The sequence below is a fragment of the Zingiber officinale genome, chromosome 1A (genome assembly GCF_018446385.1).
Source record: "Zingiber officinale cultivar Zhangliang chromosome 1A, Zo_v1.1, whole genome shotgun sequence".
In the NCBI taxonomy this organism is placed as follows: domain Eukaryota; kingdom Viridiplantae; phylum Streptophyta; class Magnoliopsida; order Zingiberales; family Zingiberaceae; genus Zingiber; species Zingiber officinale.
The window spans coordinates 9,114,546-9,132,717 of record NC_055987.1 but is presented as its reverse complement, the minus strand read 5'-3'; the positions used below and the strand labels follow the sequence as shown (position 1 = coordinate 9,132,717).

Sequence of the window (18,172 nt, the reverse complement as noted above, 5' to 3'; positions counted from 1 at the left end):
AATCCATGAACCAAATCATCTCAGATTGACATGAAACTAGTTCTTATATGTTTGTCTGTCTCTCATAATTATATTCATGTCCTGACTCAATATATTTATAACAATGATTTTTTTAACACGAATTAAATTTTCAAATATTTTTATTTTCAAAAAAAAATAGGGTAAGGCTTTGTGACCAAAAGGTCACCAGTTCGAATCATGGAAACAGCCTCTTGTAAAAAACATGGTAAAGCTACGTACAATGAATCCTTTCCCGAGACCCCGCATGTCGAGAACTTCATGCACCGACTTGTAAAGATATTAGGTCAAATTGGTATTTATGGACATGAATATAATCAGAATAGGTAGACAAACAAATAATAATTAGTTTTATATCAATCTGAGATTATTTAGGACAAAATCGACTGTAGACCAATGACCTCAAATCGATATGAAATTAATTATTATGTAAGACCAAATGATCTCAAATTGAAATGAAACTAATTATTATGTGTTAGCATATCTATCATGACTATATCCATGCCCTCAAATACAAATTTGACCCAATCTATTTAGAGCAATGCTTTTTTTTAACATGAATTTAATTTTTCGAACACGATTTTAATAGAAATGATTTTTTAAACATAAATTAAAAGTTTCAAATATTTTCGTGTTAAAAAATTTATTGCTTTTTTTTTAATCAAAGTCGATTTTAAGTAAAATCGGTTAATAAACTAAATATCATTAGATTGATATGAAACTAATTCTTTTATTCATGCTCTCAGATACCAATTTTATCTAATATATTAAGAGCACTAAATTTTTTAACACAAATTTAAATTTTCAAATATTTTTATATTTAAAAAAATATTACTATGAATATATTAGGTCAAATTGATATTCGAGGACATAGATATAATCATGAGAGGTATTCACTTTTTTGTCACCATGAGAAGTAGATGAATATATATGAATTAGTTTCATGTCAATATGAGATTATTTGATCCATAAATCGATTTTGGACAAAAAACTGTTAATGGATCAAATGATCTCGGATTGACATAAGACTAGTTTTTATGTGTGTCCTCTACCTATCATGATTATATCCATACTCTCAAATACTAATTTGACTCGATATATTCGAAGTATCATGTTCAAAAAATCTCTGCTCTCAAGGCATGAATATAATCAAGATAGGTAGACAAACACAAAAGAATTAGTTTCATATCATTACGAGGTTATTTGGTTCATCAACTAATTTTGTCCAAAATCGACTGATGAATAAAATGACCTTGGATTGACACGAAACTAATTTTTATCTATTCATCTACCTCTTCTGATTATATTCATGTTCTCAAATACTAATTCGATCTAATGCAATGAATTTCTGAACACGAATTAAAATTTTTAAATATATTTATGTTAAAAAATTATTACTATCAATATATTAAGTCAAATTAACGTTTGAAGATATGAATAATCAAGAAAGATAGATGAACATATAGGAACTAATTTTATATCAATATATTAAGTCAAATTAACGTTTGAAGATATGAATAATCAAGAAAGGTAGATGAACACATAGGAACTAATTTCATATCAATATAAGATCGTTTGAACTATTAACTAATTTTATCTAAAATTAACTTCGATAAAACTAAGAGTAGCCGATTGATTTTTAAAATTAGTCAGCTGATTTACTATAAAATTCATCATTTTATACTTAACAAAATCAATTTGACTAATAAAAAAAATCAATCTGACTAATAAGACTAAAATAAAGAATGGATCCGTCATTTAATAATCTTGAAACTACCCGGAAGATTTGATAATTTCGAAATTTTACACGGTAAAAAGCTGAAGTTTGTTTACTTCAAGGAAAGCAGCATTTTAACTGTCTGTCATTTTTAAATTCCTCACTTCTAATTTATTGTGAATAAACAAGAAATTAATCGTTTATTTATTTATTTCTTTCTGTCCAAAATGCGCAATGTCAATGAAATAATATACCTTCCCATGTGATCGGAGCCTTTGAAAATCGATTGGGCGGTTCGGATCTCGCAATGGTCGATGTCGGATTGACAAATAGTTTGTTTTTATTGGCTCGTGACGCTGCCTATTATTTAATGAAGGTTCCTGATTTCCTTCTTTTTTTAATCTTCAATGGGCTCGATCTTCTTTTGGTGTTTCGATCGATCGTTCGTGGTTGCCAGAGACCTTATACACCCTTCTCGTCTTCGTTGCCGAGATTTGTTTGTGGATATTTGCCCAAAGGAAAGTGGGATTTCCAAACAGGAAGTCTATCTTCTTCTCTTCAAGCCCTTACCTGTGAATCGAGCCGGTTTTTCTGGATTGTCTATTGATCCAGTGGCGTTTCGAGTTCCAAAATGGGCAAGAATCAGACCTACAAGGCGATGCAGAGGGCGAGGCTGGGTTCGTCCTCTGCTGGGACGGAGAGCGTCGAAGACGGAATGGTTTGTACCCTTTCATACCATTGCTTTTGTTTTTTTTCCTTTGCTGTCTACTGGTAAAATAATGACTTTGCTAGAAAATTGTGGTCTTTAGGTTTGTATTGTGGGTGTTTCGCCTCTGTTTTTGTAGGAACTGTTTATAACTTTCTTGTTGCCTGCATTTCATTTTTCTTTTAACTCCCTTTACATTCTGATTCAGCTCAAGTTCACATTCGTTCTGTGAAGTTTAATCTTGCTTTATCTACCTTATTAGTTGATCTAGACAATCAATTATGTTACTATAATTGCATTTAGTATTCTCATTTCACAAAAATGGATCGAAGGGGAATATTGATAAGGAAATTGTACTGTTATCTTTGTTTTTTTTTTGGATAACCCAGGTATCCATGGCTTACAGCCCGACTAGTCCTGGGGGTGGGCAGCCTCCCCCTAGTTTGCCCACCGGGTAAATCCGAGGGAGGGGATCTTGAGCTGGCAATTAGTGTTTTTAATTCCTAAATTAGGGCTAACAATGGGGGTATGGCTTTGGACCATCCGGATGTGGCGAACCCAGCCCCGTAAGATATAGTTGCGGTGAATGAGCTTTGAGGATCACCATATGCAGTCACAATACATCCATAGGCTTCATTGCAACCATATGTTTACAACTACAATGATCATTTGTTGTCCTCACTTCATAGGTAGTATATATGTCCTTGTTGGTGATCCTGAGTGTATCTTAGCTCCAAATAAATAGTATTGTATCATAATTGGACCTTATGAATTTGTGAGATAAGCTGAGGGTGGAGATTGAAATAGAGAAGAAAATGAGGACAAGATGTGAGAAATGTGAGAGAATGAGGAAGAAACGAGGATTTGATGGCTGAATGGTGGAGGAGGACACTTATATAAGATTTTAGAATTATATTAATATATTTAATTTTTAAATTATTTTGGGTGTATGGGAGGGCATTTATATAAGATTCTAGGATTTTCTAGTATTTTCTAGTATTTTTAAAATTTTCAATTTTTTTTTTCATTTTTTAAATTTATAAGTGGGTTACTTTACACAATTTATGAGAAAAAGCAATTAGGTCGTGGACTTGGTTTGTGCCTAGCATGCGCCCTAGATCAAGTCCGAGCCCAACTAGAGGGTTGTGTCCAACTCCACATGGGCTTGTGCCAATTCTCACTGACGAGATGTCACCTAGCACATGTTTCACAACTAAAATTTATTTTCGATGCAATATCATTTAGTAAGTCAAACGGAAGGTGTGCAATCAGTTTTTAATTTATTTTACTTTGCTAGTTATTTTTGCTGATACAAGCATACCCCTAAATTGTGATGGTTTACCATATTAAAGTCTCTTCTCCAATTGTTCTTACTAAAAACATAGGACTACAAGTTGGTTATTTGTCTTTTAAAACCATTTTTTCCATTTTTATCGCCGAGTTATTCTCTATTCTTTTTTGAAATTATTTTTCTTCTTCTATATATCTTTTTTTCGGAAATTTATATACTTTCCCGCGCAAAGAAAAATGTACATATTGATGAACTACTAGCCTCTTCCATGAATTATAGCTTTGTTAAACAACTGAATTGTCTGTATTATCTCTTAGTTGTTTCTAGTAATGTTGCTGTTAAGTGTCGCTTTATTGTTATATTTTCTTCCATATAATTTCATTTAGCGATGCCCTTCAAAGTAACATGTTGTTTTCTATGTATTTCAATCAAAAATATTATTACTAATGAGGACCATCACAGATGGATGGTTCATTTCATTCACCAGAGTGGCATGCTGCTCGTTTAGCCAGCTTAAAAACATCCCACACCATAACATGGGAAGAATTCAAGAAGAAACAGAAGGTAAGGGATTTTAGTTTTTTGTTTTTTGTTTTTTCACTGGGTTAAAGAAAAACTAAAATTTTGAATCTATCTTCTTTATATCATGTTTTCTTAATCTTTGATAGCTTATTCGGAGATATTTTGTCAATTTGACCGTTTCCCTTGTCTACAACATACCAACACTTGATTGATGATTCACTATATGTTATGCATAGTTGATGTATGTCACGTTAGAGCCTAATTGCTGAATGTACTCCATAGTCCATACTTCTGATGATTTAACCAATCTATCAAACTTTCACTTTTTAGCAAATAGATTTAGTTGGAACTATCAAACTAATCTATTTTGCTGTCAACTTATTCACATCAAAGATGATTATTAGTAGATGACAAGATATGTTTGTTACACAGTAAAAAGTTATACATTTCATAGTAAATCCATCTTAAATCTTTTTGACCAAATCCATGTAACTGTTATTGTAATTTGACCATCACACTTAAAACTTGTGATGTGGCAGTGTAAATCTGCCTGAAAATATGAGTTTTGATACATAGTTGATAAAGGTATTGCAGCTTTTACCTATGTTTGATAGCTATTGCTTTTGAGATCTATTGCTTGTGTCATGAATGGCATGTGACTATCTTGTTATATCATTCATTTTAAGAATTTCATCTCAACAATATTAATATCTGCTCAAGTATTTCATCTTGTAAGTACAACATGTATTGATCTTGGTTTCAGCCTTTCAGGAGGACGAATTTAAAAGAGATGAGCTTGAGGCTGACAAGGATAGAATGATGAGAGAATACAGAGCTCAGCTAGATGCTGAAAGGGCTAGGAAGCTGGCCCTTGGAAGAAACCACTCTGCGAGCAAATCACACCACAAAAGAGGTATAGCCTTCTCTGATCTTTTGTTGTGTTCTGGTACTCACAAAATTGGCCTCGCATCTTTTCTCTCATTAAACCTGTAACTTAGACCTTATGTTTGTTGTTCAAACTGCCTTTGATTTATTATTTTGATTATATTACCTTGTTTTCTCTATGCAGTCAGGAAGAGTAAAGAGTCAAATAAGCAAAGTAGCCGGAAGAGAAAGGTGTTTTTGATCTTTTGTCCCTTTTGAGATCTTGCTACATAATTCTTTCACTAGTTTTGTAATGTCTTGATTGAGCTTTTTTTTTCAGAAGGCATAGTCCCTTAGGATACTATGTTTTTTCTTTGTGACAACTATTGAAAGTCAAGGTAGTATTCACAAACTTCTAAGGACTTGTAGACAAATTCCAGGTTGTAACCTTTTACTGTTCTTATTGTTGTTATAGAGAATCAAAGCTCCATTTTTATGCGTATTAAATAAACATCTGGGAGTTTTAATAGTTTTATGACCATGACTCACTAATGAAGATATTGTGATACGATTTTATGACCATGTTTCATAAATGACTATATTGTGATAGGATTTTATGAAGATGACTCATTATTGACTATATTGTGATATCTGGGTTGTAATCTTGATGTACTAGTGTAATCAGCTGCAAAAACTTGAAATAACTTAAATATTAAATGTTTGGTGAAGGTAGCCAAAATGCAAATTTGATTGCCAGATAGCAGCCCTTTACTTGTTTGGTAGTCTTTACATCTTTCTCTGGAATTGGTAGTATCAGAACAAGAGAAAAATTGTGATAGTAGGTTCTAACAGAGGCCTTATACAACCTCAAACCACATCTTTCTGCTTGTTTTAGGCTCCATCTTGGTAACTCTTGTACTCTTCAATAAAGTATGCTGTTTATGTCATGTCGTATTTTCTTATGGTGTGTTGTACTGCAAATTTTCACTGGAAAAATATCTAGCAGTTCCATCCGTTTATAAGCCTGTGGCACAAGTGTTATGTCCAAATTTGTATTGAAATGATAGTGAGAAGGAATTGTGTTTATCATTTTGAGATGTTCTCTTCTTAAGTTTCTGCACCATGTTCTTTTTGTTTTTTGTTACCAATTTTGCAAGATACTAACTCATCGTGACAATCTTCAAGCTCCTCTGAACTTATATTTCTTGTGGATATAATCTTGATTCTCGACAGCACAACAGGTCATCTGAGTCAAGTTCCTCCAGTTCCTCTGAATCCTTGAGCAGTGACGATGATTATGAGAGTGGCTATGGTGGGGAATCAAGGAAGTCAAGGTTGAAGAAGAAAAGAAAGCACAGGTCGAGGACCAAACACTCAAGCAGCAGCAGCCGCGATTGCGAAGCTAGTGGCGGGCCCGTATGACTCTCCAAGTTCTTTAGAATTGCAAAGGGATAGGCCAGAATGGTGTCCTCACACTCTGCCTCGAGGATGACTGGTGGCAAAATGTGAATACGTTCGCCCCCAGCATCTCCGTTAATTCATCCTAGGGCCAACACGGAGGAGGTAAATCACAGGCGACTATTAGCCTTTGGAATAGTGACTAGCGGAGGCATTTACCAAGAGGATGACTCCTTTCTAATCAATGCGAAATTGGTTACCAGTCTTACATCACTAAACTTTGAAATTGTGATATCATTTGAGATGCTACTAGGAAAATGCTTTGCATTTCTGTGCTTCAACATCAATTCCAGTGATTTTCATGATTTGAGGTTAATATTAGAATATTTATTTTCTTAATTTAGCTGCCTAAATTGAACAAAAGTTATTTGCTTAGAAAGTGATTCATTTTCAATATTTTTTTATTAATATCCATATTTCTGAAGAAAAAAATTCAAGCATTTTCCGATGAAAAACAATTACGACATTTCTTGATCATGTCCTGAAGCGAAGTAAATGGCCACCGGGAAATAACGCTGAAGTAGATCTTCGCTGCGAGGAAGGTTCTCCGCTTCTGCGATCAAAAGTCGTTAGTGCCAAGCCTGGAGGGGGTTTCCGGCGACGGTCCTCCGACGCTTAAGTCACACACCAGTAAGTGGAGAATAGAGAAAGTAAAAGAGAAGTGAATAGTGGCTCTAGAGAGTGCCTCCGCGTACCTCCGCGGGTGGCCACTCCTCTTCTTATATAGAGCTTCAACGGATTGACTACACATTTTCCGGGCGGACGCGACTTCTTAAGCTTTCCTCAATAGCTAATATCGGGAAAGGATCCCTGACACCTTACCATAACGAGGCGGACGCATTTCTGCTAAGGCGGCGCAATCTTCTTCCGTACGATTTCCTGTCCATTCGCGTCGTCAGCCGGCGGTATTGACTCCCAAAAGGATGTTAAGACATATTTCCCTTCTTAAGCGTCAGTCGCTAATCTGATGACACTTCCCTTGGTCTATCCGGTCGGCCAACTCTTTGGCCTTCTACGGGTATATCTATTCCGATTGGCTTGAGTATCCCTTTCCTCAGCCCGTCTTAGATTCAGTCCGCCTTCTTTGAACTCTTTAGGCTGATCGGGTTGTGGGCTCGGCCTTACTGCCACAAACTCCTCCTGCCGCTCGTCTTATGAGGACTTCGGCTCGACTAGTTTCTTAGCTGACCGCCTTTTGACTTTGACGGTCATCCGAATGTTGAACCTCCTCAACGGTGGGCCCACCTAGGTCATCACCGGATCATTTCTTATTTTTATTAGTTTCTAATATTTCCAAATAAAATCTGAGAAGAGAAATATGTGAAATTATTTCGATAAAACAAACGACGACAGGAATGCACGTCTTCAAACACAGAACAGCTGGCGCTGTTATTATTGAGTATAAATTTTATCGTTCTACCGGTGACACGGTTAACACCGTCCAACCGAATCCGTCACACACTTGCCAAACTATCGGTGCCCGTCCTCGGTAGCGTTAGAGGGAAGCTGTTTCCTGTTTCGAATCTGACAGGCTCCTGACAAACTACGCCCGTTTATTCGCTCTGGTTCTTCCATCGATCGGAGACTCCCCGTGCGCGAACTGCGTTGCTTGTAGAGGTCTTCCTAAAGGGAAGCGCAATTCCCAAACATCAATTCTATCAACCGTAATTCCGATTCGGTCTGTACAGCAGAATTCCTTTTTTTTTCCCTTGATGTTTTGGAATTTGATTCCTGCGTTGGATCGGATTTCTTTTCAACTCTTTAATCTTCAATTGGTTTAGATTCATAGTTACTGGAGTCTGGTGGAATAAATCCGTCCTATATTGTTGTAAAAGCCATTCTTCTCGATGGCTCCTGCTTACTTGACGACGGAGGAGGTTAGTGATCTAAGATCGTAACTTTGCGCCTTCTGCTCTTGTTTTTCCCGGTAGTGTACGTGATTTCTATTTGATTGTGGTGACCCGTTCGAAATTAGGGCTTTTGTTGAGGTCGGAAAACGAAAATCGATATTTCATTCAAATGTTGAAAACTAAGATTTGATTGAACTAGTGAATAATCAAATTCTCTCGTTTTCACTTCTTTCTTTGCTTTCCCTAGTGTCCTTTTTTTTTAGTTTTGAAAGATGGATCTAAGAGTGGTCCAATTGACTGACTGATCTAATGTTTGCGTTGATATACGTATTAATTCATCTCGAAATAGTCACTCCCACAGGGATTCGGTTAGACCGGTAATAAAAATGTAGTCTGATGCTGGAAACTGTGCTTGCATTATTGTTCCTTTGAAATTCAAGACAATCTGCTTTATAGGGATTCCATAGTGATTTTTTACGGCTAAATTTTAGGATATAAAAGCATTGCTGATTTAACACCATGGATGAATGGGCTATTGAGATGCTTCTATGTTAATTCCTATATAACGATAGAAATGTTTAGACATGTTTAATTATGAGAACATAACATATATATTCCACTCATATGATGATTTGGATAATGGAAATGCTTGATTTTCATGATTAACTCAAAATTATATGAAATCTTGTTGATAAAAATAAGAACTCTTTGATGTCAAATGGAAACACACCTGCTTAGATTGAGGATATAAGCTCCAATGGGCAATGCCTACTAGGAAACTTTTTTAAGGCTTAACTGAATTGACCTTACAAATGAAATAATAATATATAGTTTTCTTAGAAAGACACAGTGAAATATCTAACAACCCATTGATGGTCAGACTGCATTTTTTTCCTTGAAACTTAGTTATCTGTTTCAAAAGTTTAAGAACTGTTTGTTGCATTTATCTAATTACATTAAATAGCACTTGCAATATTCTCTTCCTATCAATGTTAGTTGGCTTGTTTAGGTGTAATGCAATGTACAAATCTCTGATGGTATATCTTTCATGTAGCAGTATTATAGCACTGGTACAGGAACAAAACTGACACTTTTTTTAACCTTGTGTATTTGAAGGTTCTTCAGAGAGACATACCATGGGAAACTTACATGTCTGCTAAGCTCATTACTGGTACACATCTTCAGTTATTGAGGCGCTATGACAAAAAATCTGATAGCCAAAAAGCTTCTTTACTTGATGATGTAAGTATCAGTTTTTTTTTTTTTCTTATACTCTTTCACTGGTGACATTTTTTGCATGTTTGCATTGAAGTTCTATGTTTCACTGTGGACCTCAGTCTGTTGTACATTGAATAATTGTTCTTCTCCTTTCCTTTTCATTTATTGAACCATAATTCTATGTCCACATATCTAATTGAAAATTGATATCAGTATTGTTCTTTCTTTCTTGTGTATTAAACTACTTCCAGTTATTTTCCTGTCATATCCTGAGTTGGACAAGGCTAAGCTTAGGCTGTTTCCACATGGCGCAACTTCAGAATTTGCAATATCTATTCATTATTTTAACTTAGAACACTTAAAATTGTAATGAGCCTTGAAAGAAAATATGTGATTAATTACATATAGCATCGATTTAAACCTTCAAATTTTACAGGACGGACCTGCTTATGTGCAACTATTCACCAACATTTTATGTGACATATCGAAGGAAGAGACAGTGGAGTATGTGCTTGCTCTTATTGATGAAATGCTTAGAGGTAAGAGAGGGTATATTTTGACCTTTCATGTTAAACATCTTAATAAATTTCCTTCTGTTCTTTGCAGCAAATCCAAAGCGGGTTGGACTTTTTCACCAAGCAAGTGAAGATATTTACCATCCTTTCTTAAGTTAAGTTTTTGATAGCATTCTGGTATCACCAGTCCTTGTCTAGGAAAATAGTGATTGATTTCATCTTTTAGGTTGACAGTTGGAACTACTTATATCCTTCTGAAATCCTGTTGAATGATCTTGAGGGACCTTTGATTGAGAAGGAGTTCATCTAATTAGTATTTTACAGGATTATTTTATGAAGAGTGTCTTTATGTTGTGGTTGTAGTGAGTTCGATGGTGAAAATGTTGTCTACCAATGCAGTTCTTATTTTTTTGTGTAGTTTGTATTCATGATATCTCATGTCAATACCAATTAGATTTTGATGGATATGATGCTTCTAGCTTCATTTGCTTTCTTTTATGTCACTGACAATGGTATGCCCAAATGTTTGCAATATTTTCTATTCGTTGAAAACAACTCCACTTCCCATGATCTTCTGTTCTTCTATGTGAATGATTATTGTCTTACAGTGCTAATTCTTGTTATGTGAAGATTTATTTTCTTTACTGATATCAACCTTAGTTTATTCACAAACTCTTCCAATCTTTCAGATGGCTTGGGGAAGGAAATTGGTTCATACAAGAGAAGTGTTGTAAAATATTGACTCTTGTTGTAAGGTAAAATCAAACTCCTATATTGGCACACATACTCATTAATAGTTTAGCATGGAAGCATTTAGTTAATTCTCCTTTTAGTATTCGACCGAAAGCTCGTGATGGCCACATTACAACTGGAGAACCCTCACATTCAAAAAGCAAGATCTCAACTTTGAACGATGTTTTAAAAGGACAACTTGATTGGCTCTCTTCTCAGGTAAAGCTCTCTGTGCTCATTGCAATTTTTCACATGTTTTTTTGTTTTTGTTCTTGACGCATACTTTTTTTTTGTTTTTGTTTTTGAAGTTTTTTTTATGTACTGTAACTATCGGAGCTGTTGGTTTGAATTACACTTACATTGATTAAAATAAGTCCATAGATGAATCGTGGACATTACAGTGGACAGATCATCCAGTTCTTGTTTGCCTAGAAAAACAATGAGGAAATCAAAAGTTCAGCAGGACATCCATTCTTTATAGTTATCCTCCTAGAAGTGGTAGGAAGTCTGCTTTCCTAATGTGCCCCTAAAAACTAGAAATTATATCAATGTTGCTCCTACCTCCTTACCACCATCCTTTGTATTAAGGCTTTGCAACTCAACTCTCCCCATTGCAACCAATGCCTCGTCCAGCCTCTCCTTGGACATCATCGACGTGACACTCTTCCTCCCTGTCAACTCCCATGACCTTGTTACCTCACTAGTGTCAGCAACTATCCCTTTGACACTAAAAAGAAGCTAATCCATGATGCCATGGAGCTCAACGGCCATGAGATCTAGTAGAAGGCACATGTTGCAACCTTTAAATCATGTAAGCAGTGGATATGGAGAAGAAATTGAGTAATTGAGGGGATAAAAGTTTATGAACCAATAAAGAAATTGTGGTGGGCAAACTGCTTCATATCTTTATATTTTCCCCTATCAGTTTATATTTATAGTGTTGTTTGCTTAACTGATTGAAACATGTTTTCATATCAGTGCTGAAGTAGTGATAACTTGATATTTTATGAACTTCTGTTTCCCAATTTTGGAACTTCTAATATATCTGAACTAAGCAAATATTTCAGCTGAAGAATCCATCTCATCCAACTTGTTCTATACCTTTGGCTATAAATTGCCTATCCAATTTGCTGAGAGAACCCTCCGTGAGGGTTTCATTTGTTCAAGCAGATGGTGTTAAATTGCTAGTTCCTTTGATTTCACCGGCATCGAATCAGCAGTCCATCCAGGTCAAGTAATTTTATTTATTTATACTATTTCTTTTTAAAATAATCACCTAGATAGTTTGTTGCGTTCAACTTGCAGTAGTCTTCTTTTATGCCTTTCTTGTAATTGTTAACATTTAACTTTTGCAACATTTCTTTTTGGTCATTGAATTTAGCAAAATACAAATTTCTTTGGGTATACCCTCTGACATAACTTTTATGCTAGATACAATTAGCATATTTTATAGTTTATTGCATAGTTTAGTAATATTCATGTAATATTCAATATTTATTGTGGCATTTTCATCAAATTTGTTGCAACAATTTGTAAAATATTTAACTCAGTTTTTTATTTGTTTTTTTTTATCATGTGTGTTCAAGGGTACATGCATAAAAAATCTTCTTTCTATTATATGTATCCAAAAGTGAAATACTTAACTAAATGGACAAAGGAAAATTGTTATAGGTTTAGCTGGAACAAAGGAAATATTATAAAAGAGAATGCTTTTCTTGTTTTCTTTCTTCATTAGCTTGTCTTGACCGGTATGGTGTAGGATTACTTTGAGCTGCCATGGTCAGTTTGGTTTATCCCACAGGTTAAGGCTCATTATTACAATTTAAAATGTGCACTGTTTTTTCTGCCAATGCATTCAACCTATGTTCTTGTATGTTAAATACTGAAGTCAATGTTTGTGTTTGCAGCTTCTTTATGAAACTTGCCTTTGTATTTGGCTCTTGTCCTATTATGATCCAGCGGTGGATTACTTGGCCACTACTAGGGTTATGCCAAGGCTTGTGGAGGTTGCAAAAGGTTCAACCAAAGAAAAGGTTTAATTCTGCTAAAGTTTCTCAGTCTTCAAACTAATATGGCAAAAATTTCAACAGTCTGTACTGTCCAGGTTGTGAGGGTCATTGTGTTAACCTTGCGAAATTTGCTGCCAAAACCAGCATGTGGGGCACAGATGATTGATCTTGGATTACCACAGATCATCCAGTCTCTAAAAGCTCAGGCCTGGAGTGATGAGGTTACACTTCTAATCCTTTTGTTAAAGTTGAATGGCTAACCAATTGTCACAAAAGCTCAATCTATTAGGAAATTGACAAATTTATATATTTGTATTGCTTACACTACATGTCATGTGTGAGCGAGATACTTAACATGATTGACCTCAACCTCTTCATACATGAATTGATTAGATATATTTTTTTTATATAGGTGGGTTTGAACCCCAACCTACCACTGCTGCTTGCTCTAATACTATGTTAAGTTCGAGCTATTATAAAATCAACCAATTTATATATTTGTATTGCTCACACGTCTTGGAAATGGTTGTAAGTATAACCACCATTTACACCTCTATGGAATTTAGTTCATTCCAAGAGACTACATGGCAATGAAAATGATTTAGTCTTTATCATTGTGCTTAGTGGTGGAAAATTCCTTTACAACTAATCTGGTAAATCAATGCTGTGATTAGTGATCCTTGTGCACCATATATATCCGCCCCTCACCAAGACTCATTATACTGTTGCCAGACTCGCCAGTCTTTTTTACTTTTGTTCCACCATTACCATTTTTGACATTGAGTGAGCTACCATTTGATGTCAATACTTTGTTTTATGCCTACACTTTTATAGCAATTTCTTATGGAGTTGGATATTGTAATCATCCACACATAAAATCTCCCTTCTTGTTTTCTACTGGTTTATAAAGTAATATTCCTATGTTGATCATTGTTATTTGTCGAACCAACACATCTTTGGAAACCACACCACCAATAACAACACTAGAGAAATAAATGCAATTACTATTCATTTTTTATTGCTTAAGTGACCTGGACACTAGGGTTATCAAACCAGTCCATATTAACACTAAGACCATTGTTCACTGTGGATCCTTTGAAAAATGGTGGTCCTCATTCTCTTTTGCTTGGGCCTGATATTACTCCTTATTACTCGGTATGGTATGGTCTGGAATTTTAAACATTTGTTGCTTGTACTTATTCATTTAGCTAACTTTGATGCTAAGTTTCTATGTTTGTGATGTGCTGCTTTTAACAATATACTTCTTTTTTATCTAGGATTTATTAGACGCACTGAATCAATTGGAAGATGGACTTAAAGAACATATTAAAACTTTGAGTTCCTTTGACAAGTATAAGCAGGAAGTCCTTTTGGGTCATCTTGATTGGTATCCTATGCACAAGGACCCAGGTTTCTGGAGAGAGAATATTACAAATTTTGAAGAAAATGATTTCCAGGTAAGTTATGCTCCTATCTACTTTTCAGAAAAGATTCATGAGACCCTTGATCTAATTACATGCTCGCCCACATTAAGCGAAAGCATCTTGGTTTAGTGGTTATACTATTCCTTTAAACTTATTGCGGACAAGGGGCTTGTGCATGAAGGATGCTTCTTTATTAGCAAGACATCCATATATCATGTTTCTAATTGCTGTTGCCTTTTTTTTAGCTATTGCTGAGACTCCAATCAAAGTTAGTATTGCTATTGTGTAAGATCATCATTGTAGAAATGATGAGAAAGGAAAAGGGTCTTCCATATGGCATCCATGGTTTGTTTTTTGTATCAGCAAACTCCATCCTGGGAAAACAACAGCTTTAGTTTTCCAACATGAAAAATAAAATCTTGATTACAATGTTAGTAAGGGTGGGGCGAAACTTCCATTTAACTAAATTAAAACTATCATTAAATTTTCAGGTCCTATTCCCGATTGCTTAATTTTGTGATAGAATGCAAAAACTTTGTTTAAAAACAACCTGTTCATGACTTAATATGAGGCATCTAATGTAGTTAAACTTTGGTCTTTTTTCTCATATCACCAGATACTTTTGTATTTTTGCCTTATTGAATAAAAAGAGTTTTTAGAAACACTGTTGAAGATTTGAAATTGTACTATATTCGTGAATGGTAAAAATATGGTATGGTAAAAATATGGTAGAACTCTGACCAGAACTTTACTCTGTGATCATGTTGTGTGCAGGTTCTGCGTGTCCTTGTCACTATCCTTGATACTTCTTCTGATTCTACGGCACTTGCTGTTGCATGTTATGATCTGTCTCAGTTTATTCAGTATCATCCTGCTGGAAGAATCATCGTGTCTGACCTGAAGGCTAAGGATCGGGTGATGAAGCTTATGAATCACGAAAATACCGAGGTGACAAAGAACGCCCTTCTATGTATCCAAAGGCTTTTTCTTGGAGCCAAATATGCTAGTTTTTTGCAGGCTTAAGTTAATATTCCCTACAGTGGAATCCTATTGTTGAAATATTATGGTAAATGAGTGCAAAGAGTACTGCTTTTCTCTTTCCGGGTGCCTTCCTCTCCTCGGATTGGTATGCATTGCCGTTTCTTGCTTTGCGTAATAAATTGAAAACTCCATTTTAATGCTGGAGTATTGTATTTGGAGACAAGAAATAAACACTTTTTTATGTGTGTTATTCAGTTTTTGATTCCTTGGTATAGCTTACTTAGGTAATGGCTCTGTACTTGCCCTGCCTTATTTCTTGTTTTTCATTTCAATTGACTATATATATATTTTAAATTAACCTGTTCTCCATTCTTTTCAATATGTTGAGCGGTAACTTGTTTCTTCCATAGCATTGTCATATATGTTCTATACTTTTTCTTCTCTAGATTTTCCTGGTCCCATTGTGATCCCTTCAATCATTCATTTAACAGTTCAAACTATTAAAAAGACCATAAATAACTGCCACCACCAGTTTATTCATGGTCTTTTTAACAGTTTGCTCTTGTCAAACTCATAATTTGTGAATCCAATGAGCCAATATTTTTTTTTGTTCAAATACTCCAAACTTCTGATGTAGGCCTTCTAATAACATGATTTCTAGGCCAATTTATTTTCTTGTCCTCAATTGCAGATTTTTTTGCTTGTCGTTGTTCAAATACTCCAAACTTCTGATGTAGGCCTTCTAATAACATGATTTCTAGGCCAATTTATTTTCTTGTCCTCAATTGCAGATTTTTTTGCTTGTCGGCAAACTGTCCAGACAATTCTTGTGGATTCACTGCCCCAAAATCAAGGAATTAAAAAAAAAACAGCCGGACATTTTCTCATCTCCAAAACTAACTTCATCAGAGATTGAGAGAGGTAAAAAAACAAGGAAAGAAAGAGATCTAACGATCATATCTTCTGCCAAATTTCCGTCTTTTCCACATGGTTCAAGCATTCCATTTCCCACAAACAAAAATACCATGAACAAATGAAGAACTCTCGTAGAAAAGCAGCCACAGGATCAAACACTTGTTGCACCTGCTACAAAGACAGCAGCTACAGCTTCTCTTCCTCTTCTGGTTCAGCCATTACCATCCTACTCAGAGGACTTGGCCCGATCTTCTTCCTTCTCATGGCGTTCCTCTTCCTCATGAAGTCCATCTGGTTCCTCCTCCTCATCTGCATCATAGCCTCCTCTTCCACCACAAACCTCCTCATCAGAATGTCATCCGTCAGCGACTTCCCCCTGAACACTCTCCGCCCGTCAACCGACGTTCTTGTGCTCCCACTCCTCTCCGACGGCACCTGCGCCAACGTTTTCGACCGAGCGTAGCTGTAGCTCCTCCTCGGCGGGATGTCCGCTCGGAACACCTCGTTGTAGGAAGAGATTGGAACGCAAAGGCACACTCTAGTGAAGGAAGTAGCCACCTTGAGGGAGGTGCACCTGCTCAGCTTCTCCTTGGCGGAGTACTTTCCATGGATTCCTCCAGGCTTCTGCGGCGGCGAAGACTTCAATGCAGTCTTCCACAGAATTGTGAACTCCACCACTCTTCCATACCACCTCTTTCTGCAATGCTCAATTTTGCATTCACTCGCCATCGCAAAAACAGAGGAAAACAAGCCAATACTAACCTTTTTTGTGGGTGCTTCTGCTCTTGCATGAACAGGGAGTGGAGAAACATGGGGAGAGTTTTTTGTTAACAGAATGGCGATAAGGAATCAGCTTTGCTGCTGCACTTGTTAACAGAATCCAGAGTGACAATGCTGCAATTTCCTTCTTCCTCTTCTCTATTGGAGGATACTTTTGATCGGGCAAGATTCCATCCGAGAATGAGGAAGAGATAGGTCTTGTTGCCGTAGTCGGAACACTTATTTTGAACTGACAGTGGGAAAAGTGCCCCTTCACCTTCTTTAGATTTAAATGGAAGGGGTGCCCTTCAGTGGCCCAGTGGCCTTGGTGTTGTGTAACTAGGTCAAGTCTGATGACCCCAGAGGTCAAAGTTGTCGGGGTAACCACAAACACTTGTGAAGGTGTTCCATCACGAAGGCTTTCTTCACTGAGGGGACTCAGTAATATATAGTTCCAACCATCTGAATGGAAGAAGCTATTGTCTGCTATATCTTTGCTGCCCATCATTATTATGTCTTCACCTGCCACTGTGAGTCTGTGATCAGTAACATTTGGCTTTCAAGAGTTTAGAGGATCATTTTGCATCGAGCACAACAGTTCATTTTAAAGTCATAGTCAGGGAGCAGAGGGGTGTACTTTAAAGCACTCGAGATATGTCCAGCTAAATTGTTAACCAGGAACATTGATATTGGAGAGGATTCATTGCTTTTGCTTTAATCTCCCAAGACCGAGTAAAGTGGAGAAAGGGAGAAAAAGAGAACTTGATTACTGAACATGGATGCTTTTATATATCACAATTATGATCTCACAATCCTCTTTAATATTTCCCTAAAGCAGAAACGCAGAATCCATTAAAAGGCTGACAACAGATCATGTTAGACGTAGACTTTGTTCCGGCAAGCTTCAGTTCTGTTTGCTTCAATCCAAATAGACTCGAAATAGATCGACTCTGCCAGATGACTAGATTTGATTTCGCCGAGTGAGTGGGTCAAAAGCGAGTGGACAAAGACAAGTGTTTCTACTGCACTAACGTACTGCCTCATCATTTGTTTCTTCCCTTCTTTCTTCTGCCATAAATTGGCATCATGGCAAACGCATCATGCAAGGCCGTCGTTCAAATTTTCTGGCAGTCGCACGTGCCAAGTGGCCTTGTTTTCCACACGCGCGCGGACTCGCGTCGTGTCTGTCCCGA

At 36.2% G+C, this 18,172-nt stretch overlaps 3 protein-coding genes across 3 annotated transcripts; 2 read left to right on the top strand and 1 right to left on the bottom strand.

Annotated features, from left to right (window-relative positions):
* The first annotated feature begins 2,119 nt into the window (after positions 1–2,119).
* On the top strand, positions 2,120–6,915 carry LOC122017497 (protein FAM133-like). The gene is made up of 5 exons (XM_042575130.1): positions 2,120–2,453; positions 4,195–4,296; positions 5,026–5,167; positions 5,324–5,370; positions 6,352–6,915. Exons 1-5 carry the CDS (start codon positions 2,367–2,369, stop codon positions 6,538–6,540), a joined length of 567 nt encoding a protein of 188 aa, XP_042431064.1. The 5' UTR covers positions 2,120–2,366; the 3' UTR covers positions 6,541–6,915.
* A 1,143-nt stretch (positions 6,916–8,058) lies between these two features.
* Positions 8,059–15,559, top strand: LOC122017479 (probable V-type proton ATPase subunit H). Its single transcript, XM_042575109.1, has 12 exons — positions 8,059–8,254; positions 8,358–8,453; positions 9,543–9,668; positions 10,081–10,183; positions 10,251–10,314; positions 10,849–10,914; positions 10,993–11,110; positions 11,959–12,120; positions 12,799–12,924; positions 12,996–13,121; positions 14,178–14,357; positions 15,099–15,559. Exons 2-12 carry the CDS (start codon positions 8,424–8,426, stop codon positions 15,345–15,347), a joined length of 1,350 nt encoding a protein of 449 aa, XP_042431043.1. The 5' UTR covers positions 8,059–8,254; positions 8,358–8,423; the 3' UTR covers positions 15,348–15,559.
* A 635-nt stretch (positions 15,560–16,194) lies between these two features.
* On the bottom strand, positions 16,195–17,740 carry LOC122017486. Its single transcript, XM_042575120.1, has 2 exons — positions 16,983–17,740; positions 16,195–16,917 (listed from the first exon to the last, which is right to left on the bottom strand). The coding sequence occupies exons 1-2, from the start codon at positions 17,030–17,032 to the stop codon at positions 16,407–16,409; spliced, it is 561 nt and encodes a 186-aa protein (XP_042431054.1). The 5' UTR covers positions 17,033–17,740; the 3' UTR covers positions 16,195–16,406.
* Between the last annotated feature and the right edge of the window lie 432 nt (positions 17,741–18,172).